The sequence below is a fragment of the Gopherus evgoodei genome, chromosome 8 (assembly GCF_007399415.2).
Source record: "Gopherus evgoodei ecotype Sinaloan lineage chromosome 8, rGopEvg1_v1.p, whole genome shotgun sequence".
Taxonomy (NCBI): Eukaryota; Metazoa; Chordata; order Testudines; family Testudinidae; genus Gopherus; species Gopherus evgoodei.
The window spans coordinates 100447053-100461506 of NC_044329.1; the positions used below are offsets into that span (position 1 = coordinate 100447053).

General features: G+C 44.3%; 1 protein-coding gene across 2 annotated transcripts in view; it reads right to left on the reverse strand.

Moving 5' to 3' along the window:
• Positions 1 to 14454, reverse strand: part of ACOT11 (acyl-CoA thioesterase 11) — a 66453-nt gene that overhangs the window by 21734 nt on the left and 30265 nt on the right. Inside the window, exons 3-8 of one of the 2 annotated variants that reach the window (XM_030573206.1) lie at positions 14066 to 14135; positions 6815 to 6868; positions 5107 to 5167; positions 4423 to 4524; positions 1742 to 1877; positions 423 to 579 (exon numbers count right to left, since the gene is read on the reverse strand). In XM_030573206.1, coding sequence (XP_030429066.1) covers positions 423 to 579; positions 1742 to 1877; positions 4423 to 4524; positions 5107 to 5167; positions 6815 to 6868; positions 14066 to 14135 — 580 coding nt within the window. The remainder of the gene's footprint in view (positions 1 to 422; positions 580 to 1741; positions 1878 to 4422; positions 4525 to 5106; positions 5168 to 6814; positions 6869 to 14065; positions 14136 to 14454) is intronic. The other variant, XM_030573207.1, reaches the window with a different exon arrangement.

Genomic DNA, 14454 nt, shown 5'->3' on the forward strand with positions numbered 1-14454 from the left:
GCAAGGCTACATTGCTCAAGAGAGAAAGTGCTCTTGGCACCTCAGTGGTGGCACTCTTCCCTTAGCGTCAATGCCAAACCCATGCCCAAGCAGGGAATTGGAGTGCTGGCCGGATGTAGGCCCAATGGCCTGACTGGAAAGAAAGCTTAGGTCCTGACCATAGTGGTCATTAAAGTTCAGAGGGTTTTTTCTTGGCGAAAACAGAGGAACTAAGCCCTTGAGTCATGGGCAGATAACTACCTGGCACCCCCCATGTCACTTCACCTGCACTGTATTCTTCCTCCCTGACTGCTGTACCGTCTTGCTGTGCCTCACTACCAGACTGTGTAATGAAGGCACAGAAGATGCTAACAGCACATGCAATCAGAACCTCTCCTATGACAGAGGCATCTCCAGCCATGGGGAGAAGCTCAGAACTGCACCTTGCTGCTATCGTGGCAACGTTTTCCATCCACGCCATGATCTGGCCTCCGAAGGTGTTCCCCTGATGATTGGCATGAGGGGGCAGCACCAGTTCCACACTCTCCACCCTGGTCTTTTCAGCAGGCACCACGTTGTTGCAGTCTCCGTTCTCACGCTCTGGCATGAAAGAAATACGCGTTTACCAGAGTGGTGTGTGGAAAGGACTCACCCCACTGGGCTGATGTTATCTGCATATTTATTTATTTATCACTCAACTAATTGCTACAAAACAAAAAACAAACACCATTTTCTCATCCACCACCATACCCTGGCCCCTTCCAGCCCAGGGGACTGTCCACTGCCTTGCTGATTGCAGAAGAATTCCCTCATTAAACCTATGCCACAGTAACCAGCCATCTAAGTGAGGCCAGCTGAGGCGGCTTTGAGAGCAGCTCATTGTCCCTGCTCCATGGAAGAGAGCATTCACCGAGGAGCAGCGCAAGGTGCTGTTCCCCAAAAGAGGTTGGGAGCCTTCTCCTCAGCAAGCTCCGTCCCTGAAAGCCTATGGAGTATGAGATGAGGGGTCAGATCCCACTAGTCTCTGTGGCTTTGCAGAACATTACCACCAAGTGTTTTGCTTGGATAGAACCTTCCACCAGACATTCATGCAATTGCCTCACAACTGTTGTGAAGTAGATATTATCTCTGTTTCATGGTGGCAGAGAGGTTCAGCGCTGCCCAAGATCAAATCTGTGGCAGAGGCTGAAACAGGACCCTGATCTCCTTCTCCACCAGTCATGTGCTGCAGACACAGCACCACCCTTCTACTAGCCCACGGGAATAAGAGAGCACAACAAAGGGGCTTTTTACAAAAGCCATATGCCAAGGCAAGAAGCAGTGATACATGGTGAGTGGATTTTGGGTGGCTAGAACCTCATAGTGGAGGCCAGTCTTATGAGATAGAGGTTAGAGGCAGCAGAGTCTGGAGGACAGCACAGGACTGGGAGCTAGGAAATTCTGTCTTTTAACCCCAGCTCTGACAGCGACTCACTGTGTGGCCCTAGCAAAGTCACTGTCTCTCTGCCTCAATTTCTCCCGTCTGTAAAATGGGAAGAGTATTTAGTTACCTACCTGGCAGGGATCTAGCAAGGAATAGTGAATACTTGTATAGCACTCTGAATACTGCTACCCAGTAACAGTACACCAAGTTGTGGAATTATTTTCCTGACACAGACATGACCGACTCTTTTCGGACACCAACTCAAAGTAGTCAGGCAAGCACCGGGCACAGTTTCTAGGTTTGCTTTTGTTCAGGGGCAGAATCCGCAGGGCAGCTTACCGGTCGGCATGGTGCTGTGGGTGAGGAGATCCTTGAGGGTGTCGGTGTGGGCCAGGCGCATTCGGCGGCGCTCAGCAGCAATGCTGTATTCCATCTTCTCTTCCTCTGTCTGAGGAGTCAGCGGCTTTAGCTTCATCTACATGCCAAGAGAAGACAGAGTGCTGGTGTTTAGCTCTTCTCATCTCCAGGCTGGTCCCATGGGGATGCGGTTCGTTGATTAAAGGGGACATCAAGGAGTGAGGATGTTCCTATTTATCTGCAGGACTTTTGTATTCTAACTGATATCTCCAGTGATAAACTCCAATGTTCGGTATGAACAGGGAAATCTGATTCCTTAGGGGGACTGAATTCTTTTTAGAGGTGCTCGGTTTTAGAGGTGCTGCTTCTCTACAAGACACAGATCCTCCTTGTGCCTTTCTTCCCAAACAATCCTAAAGCACTTGAATCTCCACACACAGGAGTCCTTTGCATCCAAAGCACCTTCCATCAGGAAGTCTCAAAGCACTTCACTAATAGGAATGACTATTTGCTTTACAGCAGCACCTGCAGACCTCAGCTGAGATCAGGACCTCATGGGACTAAGCCCCATACAAACATGCAGCCAAAGATTGTAAGTTCTTTGGGGGCAAGGATTGTCTACAAAAAAAAAAAAAATAAGACAAAAGGTGAGTGGGGAAATAGAAATGCAGAAATGGACGTGACTAACCCTCACACACCAGGTCAGTGCTAGAGCTGGGCATGGAACACAGGTGTTCTCACTCCCAGTCCAGTGGACAAGGTCCCTTTGCCTGAGGTAGGCAAGTATTAACCTGACTTTACAGATGGGGAAACTGGCACAAAGGTGAAAGGGGGGTAGGGACTTGCCCACAGTTAGAAGGAAACTTTTGTCAGAGCCATGACTAGAATACTGATCACCCAACTCCCAACAGTTTGCTCTAACAACTACCTCATGCCTATTTAAATAAAATTTGAATTGACAACCTAGGCTAAGGTTTAAATGTGCTATAATCTATTAAAATATTTTAAATTAAAAGTACAAAATACATTATGCCATATATGTTTGCTACCCAGTTTTAAAGAACGTCAGCCCAGTGAACTCGCAGATAAGCGCCCAGAGTCCGAGTTTGTGGAAGTGCTTAACACTAGCTTTTAACAGCTGTAACCTCTTCTGCAAGTGCACAGAGAACATTTGCTTCATTTCAGTGTATTCAGCTAGCTCAGTTCAATGACTAGTTCGTTCAAGGAGAAGAAACGAACTGGGAGTTGAAAAAGCAGGAAAGTTTGATTTCTCTCTTCCGAAAACTAGGTGTGAAAGGACGAGATACACTAGATCTAAAATCTTGAAGGACCAGAAACAAATCTGTTCACTTTGCTAACTGAAGCTGAAGAGTTTAATCACCTACACGTAACAAATTGGTTTTCCAATAAAAAACATGTTCTGATAAGCTCTCTTTTATGTATCCAGCACACTTAAGGCCATTTTTATTTAATAAATAAATTAAAATGCTTGTTTTGTGCATTTTTAATTGAATTTCTATCCAAATACAAAATTTCAAATAAAAATTAATCTAGGTAAATAAAAAAAATGCAACATTCACCTTTTTCTAACATAAAAATGTAAAAAAAAAAAGCTTAACTTACATTTATTCTGATATCTAATTGCTTAAATCAACATATTCAGATCCTCCTGGTTAGCAAAAAGAAGCACAAAATTTAGTGCAGAGAGTATATCTGGTTGAAACACAACATGTTTTAATGGTTGCCAGCCACTGAGAATCAGCCTCTCTTTAGGAAAAGAACTACAAAGTACAAATGCAAAAAACACTTTTTTTTTTTTAAACAAAGATACATTTAAAGTCAAGGTTGTCTGCTTGACGGTTAAAATCATGATTAAAATTGGTGATTTAAATCAATCCACCCTGCCTTTAAGTAAAATATGCAAACAGCTTAGCAGCACACTTCATTACTATACAGTGGTGTAAGATGTGGAGTGAAGGCTACTATATTCAATTGAGGCTACAAAGGATGTTTTAGGTGAAAGACAATTACCCAAATTGGAGTTTGGCTAGGACTCTGGGACTAGCTTCCAGCACACTGTGGGATTTTTAATAACCATAAAGTATCAGCTTAAAAAAAAAATCAGTAAATGAATAGGAATGCCATTTATTTGTTAATGTTTATAAACCTACCTACCAACCCTTTGAGAAATCTAGGCCCTTTTATGGGGAGAACCAGCTAGGCAGGCAGCTAATCAAAATACAGTTTATATAGATGTTCAACAAACCCTGCAATACACAGAGTAAGTTATTATTTCACATTGACGCTGTGGTAGCACTTTGAGGCCCGTCAGATCAGGGCCCCATTCTGCTAAAACATATACAAACACAGTCAATACAAAAATGACCCACTGTCTACATACATGTGCCAAAGAATGGTCGTAAATGCTACAAAAATACAACTAAGAATTACATTGTGTCAGACTTAAAGTTTCAGCAGACATCAGTGGTGTCACATAAAAAATAATCTTCACTTGGTTTTATGGGCCTAATCCAGTGCCCTTTGAAGCACTGGATGTCTTTCCAATAGATGTTGGATCAGATCCCGAAAGCAGGTTCTTGTCAGTGCCAAGAACCGACAGGTAGAAATTACACCAGCCTAATTTCTGCAGGCTCGGTTCCTACCTTGCCAGTTGCTTTGCCTTGTGCAACAAAAGTAGCATAGGCCTTACACACATTCCACTGCTTTCCGCTGCACAGATCTTCATAGCTGACCTGTATGCCAACCTGGAGGGGATCACAACAGAAAGGCATTGAACAGAATGTGATAGATAGCGGAGACACATTATTTCTATTGGGGGAAAAAAGAGAGTTTGAACAATCTGACAAGGCACCACATAAGAAGAAAATCTGAGGATTCAAATCCAGTGTAGAATTATTTGGGAGAGGAAGAGGTTGTGTTTGTAGGCTAGCTCTACACACCGCCCTGGTGCTTGGTCCCAGTTTAACAATTGATAATTTTGATTTCCCTTGAATGGGAACAGTGAGAGCAACTACTGCATTGCAAGTTATACAGTTTTCTAGTGAACAGATCACAAGGCTAGTTCCCTGGTCACCAAAATGAAAACCATACATCCCAGATCATACGGTCACTCCCCTGAACAAAGGAGACCAAAAAACACACACCAAAGACTAGCAGAATAGAATAACCTTCCAGGGATTACTACTAGATTATTAACATGATCAAAGGTAAGGAAAGAGAAGAGAAGAATCCCCTAGAGCTGGGTACACAGTAGCACTGGCATGCAGGGTCACAGTAAAGCTGGAGAATAGGAAGCCCCACAAGATAGCGAGTTAAAGCATACAAACCTCCATGCTAGAGTTAAAGGCTCGGTTTACTTTGGCTTTGATGTTAACAACTTGCCCAACACTGGGAAAAAAAAAATACAATAAAGGTATCAGTGGAAGATGCCAATTGACCTTGCTAGAGACACAAAACACAAGTTGCAAAGAGTCCTGTGGCACCTTATAGACTAACAGACATTAGTACCAATACCACCCACGAACGCTCATGCTCCAATACGTCTGTTAGTCTATAAAGGTGCCACAGGACTCTTCGCTGCTTTTACAGATCCAGACTAACACAGCTACTCCTCCGATACAAAACACAAGTTGGAAACCAACAGTGCTACAACAGAAAGCAGCACCTTTCACAGATTGACTATTAGGAGCAGCGTTGCAGGTACCATCTTCTATTGATAAGAAATGCAACAGCTTTTGTGCAGAGCTATCATATTGGCCTTAAACGAACTATAAAAGTACACTCACGCACACACCCTTCCAACCCAAAGAAATCAGACCAATCCCTGTTCAGAAAATTGCATTTCTTGATTTAGGATACTGCTAGACACCAGCTACACTTTGCCAACTAATGTGATATAAAACTGAACATCCTCCCATCTCCTTTAACAAAAAAGGAAACAAAAACCCACAACTAGAAATTAAAGGCAAAAAAAAAATAATAATGCTAATGCAACACGGCACAGGTAATCCCTCAAAAATCAGGAAATGCAAAAGTTAAGTAAATCAGCCTATTAAAAGACAAAAGTTAACTTGAAATCTAGTCAGTTTTTAAAAGAGCTGGATTCAAAGTAATTTCAGATCCCACTTTTCCCACCAAAAGCATCTTTATTGGTTTTGGGGGATTTAAAATCCCATTTTCTTGTTTTTCAAAATGTTTCTGTCCCCCAAGTGAAAAACCCATGGAAACTGATGGACTGACTCTACAGGGAAAACAAGGAAACTGACCAAACAAGATGCAAAAATAGAAGTATTTTCCCTCCTTCAGGTCTATTTCAGTTTTAGCCATCTTAGGTAAGAAGCAGCATGTAATAGGCACTACTGTATAACAGTTAGGGCACTCTTGTATTACATGATCAGTGTTGCTGCGTCAGCTGGCTCTAATAAGAAAACACAATTTGCAAAAAGCTGACATATTACTATGATTCCCATTTGTGATCATTGCAGCAAACTTGTGAGTATGGAAGAGGATGTAGTGTAAAGTTTCACTCCAATTTCATTCCAGCTGAGAGTGACACATGCCATACCTATGGCCACTTAGTGAGAAAAGCCATCTCTCTCTGATACAGTGCACACTGAAGACCCAATCTCAAAATCTAGGGTGTTCTGCACCTTGTAGGAGTCACCCTGAGAGTTTGTAGGCACAGACATGAGCCCTTGGTCCGAGAGAAGCTACATCTCATTAGTTACGTTTTCTAGAAGCCAGAGCAGTGAACGGCCAGCCAACGCTACATTTTACATGCACAGCTCTCTCAATCACACCTCTTTGGGAATGCCGGCTCGTCTCAAATCCAGTGAAGGTTGGCTTGGTGTTGGCATAAAAGTGATCTCGGATTACAGAAAAAATGCAGAGTTTAAGAGAATGGCCTCAGTGCATGTCAAAGCCAGTAGTTACAGAACACTGGTGTCAATCAGGTTAATGCTACTATCACACACCACCACTAGGTTAGGCCAGCTGCTAAATCTAGTCTACTGCTGTAACTTTCCGTATTCATACCAGACATTGTTCTTCCCATGCTGTTGCTGCCAGGGAGGCATTATTTGAATCTGTCTGATACAAAAGAAAAGGAGGGTATGGGTACCAAGGACATTGCCCTCTCTCGGTGTATCGTACATCGTCTACAGAACTCACTTCACCACATTTTAGGAATAAGCTTTGATTTTGTCAGATTCATGGATTATTTCTGTTGCTGTCACCCTGACTGGGAACTCTAGGGATCAGGGTCCCAATGTGGTAAGAGCTATACAAACAGGGTAACAAGATTACAATTCCTGTCCCAGAGAGCTCACACTTTACATTTACGATAAGATGCACAAGGTGAATGGACTAGACTCAGAAGACAAAGGGAGGGGATGTGGGAGGAGACTAGGAAGAAGTGGTAACACATTCCCACTTTGCATGGTAGAAAGTGGGCCCAGACTGCCCACTTGCCTAGCCCAGGGTTCTCTGTTTATCCAATACTGTGCATTTTTAGAAGTAGTTTTCCATTTGCTCATGTTGATTTTTGCTGTAGACTGCATTAGAATGCACAGAACTGGAGTCAGGAAGTCAAAGCCTTAGTGGGACAGACCTCTGGCCTTAGAACTCCCCTAGTCCCATGAGACCCAATCAGCTTTCTCTCTTCACTTCTTGCACCTCATTGACTGATACAGCTCAGTGCCAGAAAAGCTAAGGGCCGATGCCAGGGTACATGAACTCACTCACAGATCTGTTCTTGAGATAAACCCACAGACGAGCCCTCTCACACACATGCCAGCACACGCTTAAAGGGACACTGTCAATTTGAAATCTAGTCAGTTCTTTCTAAAAGCTAAGTGAGTAGTTTCAGGAACTGCAACTACCCATGTCAATATCTGTGGTTTTACAAATCACATTTTCCTGGTTTTTAATGCGTTTCTCTCCCCTGTCGTGGGGTGTATGGAGGGGGAAAATAAAACACACCATGCACTCAGAGGAAACAAAGAGAAACTATGGAGTCCACAGAGCACTCACTGAAACCTCTGGAGTGGTGAACATACAAAGCTTTCCAAAGGGGCAGGTTATTGGCCCAAGGAAGTTTCAGAACTTCTCTGAAGCTCTGTGTGCTCAGCAATCCCAACACTCCTGCAGTAGCAGTGACTAAAGGCAGAACCTTATGGAACAGACAACAGCAGGGTTCCAACCTGCTTTAAGATACCAGTGAAATCAATCTAGATGAGCTTATTGAAACAGGACCTCATGTTTCAGGTTATTCCTCCACAGTTAAAGATGGCAGAAGAGCTCTACATTGTTCGAGTCCCTGCTGCCCGCATTCCCTCCCACCTCACCATGTTTTACATGATGGATCTTCTCCAGAAAGACACACATGGCTGGCCCACAAGTCCTGGCAAACACGTGTACACAAACTGACACAGCACATGTAATCAGGTGTCCTAGTGGCTGGCTGCAAGGTCTGTAGCAGACTGCTAATTACATATGGCTTCCAGACTCTCAAAGCATGTGTCCCTCCCTCCCACTTATTACTGAAGTTCTATCTCCATCCATGACCAAGGTGTGTGTGTGTGTGTGTGTGTGTGTGTGTGTATGCAAGTGACTACTGTTGGCTCTTTATGCAAAGCAGACACTGCCCCAAGGCAGTGACCACACATGCGGCTGGATAGCACCAATTGTAATGATCACTACTAAAAGTTCCAATCCCTCTTTCTCTGCAACAGGAGCCCATTAACCTGACAACAGCGGCTCAGGCACCGATTCCCATGAGCCTGCAGCACTAATGCCGAAAGGGCTATCCAGGTTATTAGGCCAGAATTCCCCCCTCTTCCTTTGGCCTCTCACCCTCAGATTATGTTTATTATTAATCCTGTTTATTATGGTAATGTTTAAGGGCCGACCAGGAAGGTGATTGGCTGGTACAAAACACAAAATAGTAGGCTGTCCCCGCCCCAAAGAGATGACAGTCCAGCTAGGCAAGAGAGACACCGGGTGAGGGACAGGGCAGAATGACCAATGTGATGAACCGCACACTAGTTCCCGTAAGTTTATGGGGGCTGGGTTTAGTTATGAAGGGATCAGCTAAATGGAAAGAAAAACGAAGGGAGAGGGGACACAGAAGGGAAGAGGAGCAGGGAGAAGAGGGTAACAGGGCAGGTGTGGAACAAAAGACATGAAGAGATGAGGGAGGTGGAAGCAGGGGGCAGATATCCTGACCTCTACAGTGCCCCCAATCATCCCAAGACACAGAAGAGCTGCAGAAACCAACAACACAGCACACATGGACTTAGTGAGACCATTAGGTCCCCTTGACTCCCCCGACTAGGTAGGAGTCCCAGAGAGCTGGATTTCTCTGCCAGACAGTTCCAAGTGCCGTACAAGGTCTTGGTCTGCACCAAAATCAGCCATGGAAGTCAAAGTAGCAGAGAAACATTGTTCCCTGGAGACCGCCCCAGCCTGGAAGCCCAAAAAACACGGGCTGAAATGTTTTTACCTCTTTTCTTCTAAGCCGAGATTGGACTCCTGAATGATCCCCCTGGGAAGAGTGTTCTAGGAAAATAACTCCTCACCTAACCACATTCTCCAGATTGTTCAGCACACCACCGTGCAGGAACACGCAGCCCTGGCCCATCTTCACTAGGAGATCTGAACATGACTGAATGCGATTCTCCACAGCACGTTTGGGGACAGGACAGCATCAGCATTGTGTCAGCTAGTCAGGGGTCAACCCTGCTCCTAGCCTGAAGCTCAATGTGACTAGTCCATATCAAGTCCCCTGACTCAATTGTTAAAAACAGGAGTTTAGGCTTCATTTAAAGATTTCTTTGTGAAGAGGATGAGACCTTAGAGCAATGCCAAGCTTCCAGCCCAGGACAAGCTGGTAATGGCAGGGCGGGAGAGAGGGATAGCTCAGTGGTTTGAGCATTGGCCTGCTAAACCCAGGGTTGTGATTTCAATCCTTGAGGGGGCCATTTAGGGAACTGTGGTAAAAATCCATCTGGGGATCATTCCTGCTTTGAGCAGCGGGGTTGAACTAGATGACCTCCTGAGGTCCCTTCCAAACCTATCATTCTATGACAGCACCGTGACTTTGGAAAAGGAGGATTCTGGCTCTCTATCATGGCCAGTCACTGGAGTGGTACCAACCAGAGCCCCGTGCAGGACCACTTGTAATCCTGCTTCCATCCCACTCAGTTTAGCAGGACTCAACTGTCCCCTTCACATCTGCCTAATGGAGGAATAGCAAGGATTAGCCTCAATTCCTGGTTTCCATGCAGGTGAATTCTCAAGAACTTCTCAGACCCTCTCCACCCCAAATGCCTCTGGAAAGTTTTGTGATCTTTACTTGGAAGATCTAGTTTGGACTCCAACTCTCCCATACTCGAGAATTTGCTATATCAGGCATCTAACTACCATCATACCAGGCAGCAAAGGAGATTCCCAAAAGAAAACTACCAGCTTTTGGTGATTTCACTCATTTTCAGCAAATTAATTTTTCATATAGGGATCTTTTCCCTGCACCACAGTGGAGAAGCAGCAAGGGCAAGTCAGCTGGATTACCGGGTTTCCACCATGGAGTCCAAATCTATATAGGTCCAAACTTGATGGGGTTTCCCTGAACATTTGCAGAAATTCTTATTGGGAGGACTGCTAGTGAGCACTGATGTATTAGATGGCAATCTGCCTTTCTACCTAGCTGACAAGTAATGCCAGGCCCGAGCCTGGAAACAAATACAAGACACTTTTCAGGGAGGAGAGAAATCTCTCTCTGCCCCTCTCGGGTTTGGATCTTGTTCAGTCCTACTGAATGCAGAGTAGACAACTCAACGGTTGCCCTGGAAAAAGATGGCTAACTCCCATCAGCCACTGGGGCTGGCAGGTTTAAAAACAGGTTTGAGCTCGAACCCTGCTCCCAGTGGCTGCTGGGAGTTGAAGGTATCTAGCTAGCTAAGATCTCTTCATACCCTCTATCGCAACTGGGTCCAACTGCTACGTAGACTACCCATAGACTACAAAATTAAAAGGAAATGTTAAAACAAGAGTCACAAATACCTGTGTTTAAAGCTTATTTAGCATAAGTAGTTGAATCCAGAGGATTGATTTAGTTACTTAACTTTTTTAAGCCACCTCAAAGCACTCTCTAAGATATCCTGGTAAGGTTGTACATTCCAACGGCATTCTATTTATCAGCTGTCTACCTAACAAGGGCCATAAATTCCTAACACATAAAGGTTGCACATTAAATGATGGTGTCTCCATCTTCGGAGCACAGACAGAATGCAGAGGAATTGGTCTCCAAGATGAAATTTTAAACAATCACCTGGCCATTTTTCACTTTATCTCATCAAATAAAATCCAAGTTTATTAATACAATTAGCAAAAGATTAATGGGAGATTCCAAAACCACTAATCATTCTTTTTTTAAAGCTTCTCACAAATTAAACATTTCCCTGTATTAATTTGATTTTTACTTATATTGGTGACTATCTAGGATTCCCTTTGTGATTTTTCTATAGATTTTAAACTAAATGGAGGATTGGTGAGAGACGTCAAAGTAATAGCACGTGAGAATGATCTCCATTCATCCACTTAAAAGTTAGCAGCGGCAGTGCCTGCTTCTAGGGACAGGGCTCTGTTTCTCATCTAGTCAATCTCACACAAAGATGGTCTAGGAAATGGACCAAAATACCTAAGTCATTTTGCACAGGCCACTTATCAGTAGCCAAAGTGGGAACTTTTATCACTACCAGCCTAGGACAGATTTGAACTTTTGCTCAAGGGGGGAGGCTCCACAGCTACTCCAAATTCCTGAGCCATCTAGATGTCATTTGTCTATATTTTATATACTGACAGAGTAACAAAAGTACAGTTGAACATATGACATCTTAATGTCCTGTCTGGGGCACTGTAACACTGAAGAGGTTTTGCCAAAGGATTTTTCATGCAGTACGTGCAGGGCCTGCTCCAGGGTTTTTGCCACCCCACGTGGAAAAAGCCATGATCTGCAGCTCTACTGCGCCCGCTTCAGTCTTCGGCAGCAATTCAACAGCAGCAACTCCCTTTACTCCGAGAGGGAGTGAGGGACCCGCCGCCGAAGACCCAGACGTGCTGCCCCTCACCGTTGGCCACCCCAAGCAGCTGCTTGCTGGGTTGGTGCCTGAAGCCAGCCCCGAGTATCTGACTGGTATGCCTATAATTAATCCTAGGCCACTACATTATTGAACTAGCTGTCCTTCTGGATCTCTTTCAAACAGAAGAGAGGGGTTTGATCTAGCTTATTATTAGTTCACTAAGTTTGCTGCTAGATATTCTATTCCAGCCGCTGCAGGTTAGTGCTGAGAGACACAACCACACACACGTGTCAAGATTTGGTTTAGAAAACAATCCAAATAGGTGACTGACTGCTCATCTCAAGCTCTCAAGGCTCAACAGCTGGCTGCTTGTCTCCTGAGAACAGACTGGCACCAAATTTCTGATGCTGTGCCTTCTACTTCCTGTCAGGTTTGAGATACAGGTACCACCTATCCTCTGACTGGGACAAGAATCAGATGTAAAATAAATGGAATGCATTAAAAAAAAAAAAAAGCCTCCGATAAGGTTTGGCTTCAGGTTTGGATCAAGGTTCAGGTCAGCTCTCCTATCTGAATCAGTATACCCATTAAGGGACTGTCCCATAGCAGTTAATGCACCATCAGGATTTTCCTAGGAGGTCTGACAGGACAGAAAATGCATGACTGATGGATGCAGCCACTACCTTCAGGAGCAGCTGTGCATTTAGAGCCATAAGGATGGTTTATAACGGTAACTGTGTCAGTGTAACCAACCATCTGTAACGGCCAACAGTTCTGTGCCCCTAAAGTAAAGGGTTTGTCCACCTTAGCTGGACAAACCCAGTAGTAGCTCCTAGGTCATGCCATGGAAGTTAGAAGAAAGGAAGATATGCAATGGACTAACTGGCCTTTTCTAAATTGTAAAAGGGCTTGAGGACATTCAGATATCTTGTACCTACAGCTCTCAAACCTGCTGATGGACAAACATTGGCCTGAGCCCACAGACTGTGTCCCCCCCTTTAATAATACAATACCTGCAAATCACAGGTAGTCTTTAATGCAGTATTAACATTTGCAGGGAAGTGGTATCTTGGATTGCTTGCACTCATAGTTCAGAAACTTCGCTGGATCTGAAGACATCCATTCAGTTCTTCACAGAGCCACATACAACTCTCTCACTGTAGGAGGCATTAGATCTTGTAGGCCAGTAAGATTACGAATAAGACAACATGCAGTGCAGTACAGTATTTCATTCAACAAAGCTTACAGAGACAGCAAGGATTTTAGAATTAAAAAATTTTTTCTTCACTTCTGGCTGCACACTAGAACGTTACATTACCGTACGCCATTAGACAACTTCCGTGTTCCACCCCAGAGCTGGCTGCATTTCCGCTGTGGGTGAAGCAGCAACCCTATATCTCCTTACCTACTCTTCCTGGAGTGTTATCGGGTTTAGTTAATGGTTGTCAAGGGAGATCCTTGAATGAAAAGGTGCTACAGAGGTATTTACAGACAGACTTGTCTCCTGAGCTATAAACACTATGTCTACACCACAAAAAACGCCATCCCTGCGGCAGCAAGTCTCAAAGCCAGGGTCAAGTGACTTGGGTTCCTGCTGGGAGGCTAAAAATATCAGTGTTAAACATTCCTGAATGGGCGGGAGTCTGGGCTCAGCAACCCTGTAAGGGAGAGGAGTCTCAGGGCCCAGCCTCCAGCCCAAGCGGGAACATCTACACTGCTATTTTTAGCTCCATGGCATGAGCACAAGTCAGTTGAGCTGACTTTAGGACTCACTGCCATGGTTGCTGAGGGGAGTTTTTGGCAGTGTAGATATACCCTAAACCAAAGGGGGTTTCTCGAACAAATAAAAGAGCAGATAGATTATGAGGAAAAACCAGGAGAATAACCAAGCAAGAGCCTCCCAAATGACCTAAACATCAATATAATTTGAAAAATAACGAGGCTGTTCATTGTCAGACCCAGGGGGATTCTAGCCCTAACGTGTAGGTATATTGCAGGGCCCTTCTCAGACCCTGGGTTCAAAGCCACTGTGTCTTACATTACCTCCCCTTCCTTGTGGATTGGGTTGGGGTGTGTGGTTTATTTGTCCAAAATAGAAGGGATAATTAACATAGCGTACAAACTCCAGTTCTTCAATATTTGCTGCATGCCAAAGAGACTTTTTTCAAAGCCAGCAAACTGCAAGAGAAGATAGCAAGGCATTTACCTAATCGTGTGCTCAAAATAGATATCATCCACAGAAGCCGTGACGCAGGGGCAGCCAGCATGTCTCTCAGCTAAAAAGGAGAACAAACCGCATCAGTTACCTTCAGACAATCAGTGCACCAAATAAGTGGACTTCTTCTGTTCATGCAACTCTAGTTGCAGACTCTGAACAGACACCAGTAACCCTTGTCTCTGTAGATCCACATTGTCCAGTGTGTGTAGGACACAAGATTCCCTCTATGTTGAGGGTCTCCACAGGTTACACAGAGAAGATGCCCATTTGTACTTCCCTTAATCAAAGGCTGTATTTGTTTAACATTGGCCAGCATACAGATTACCTGTCTGATCTTTCCAGTCAGACATACTGATCAAGTTAATGGAGCAGTTTTC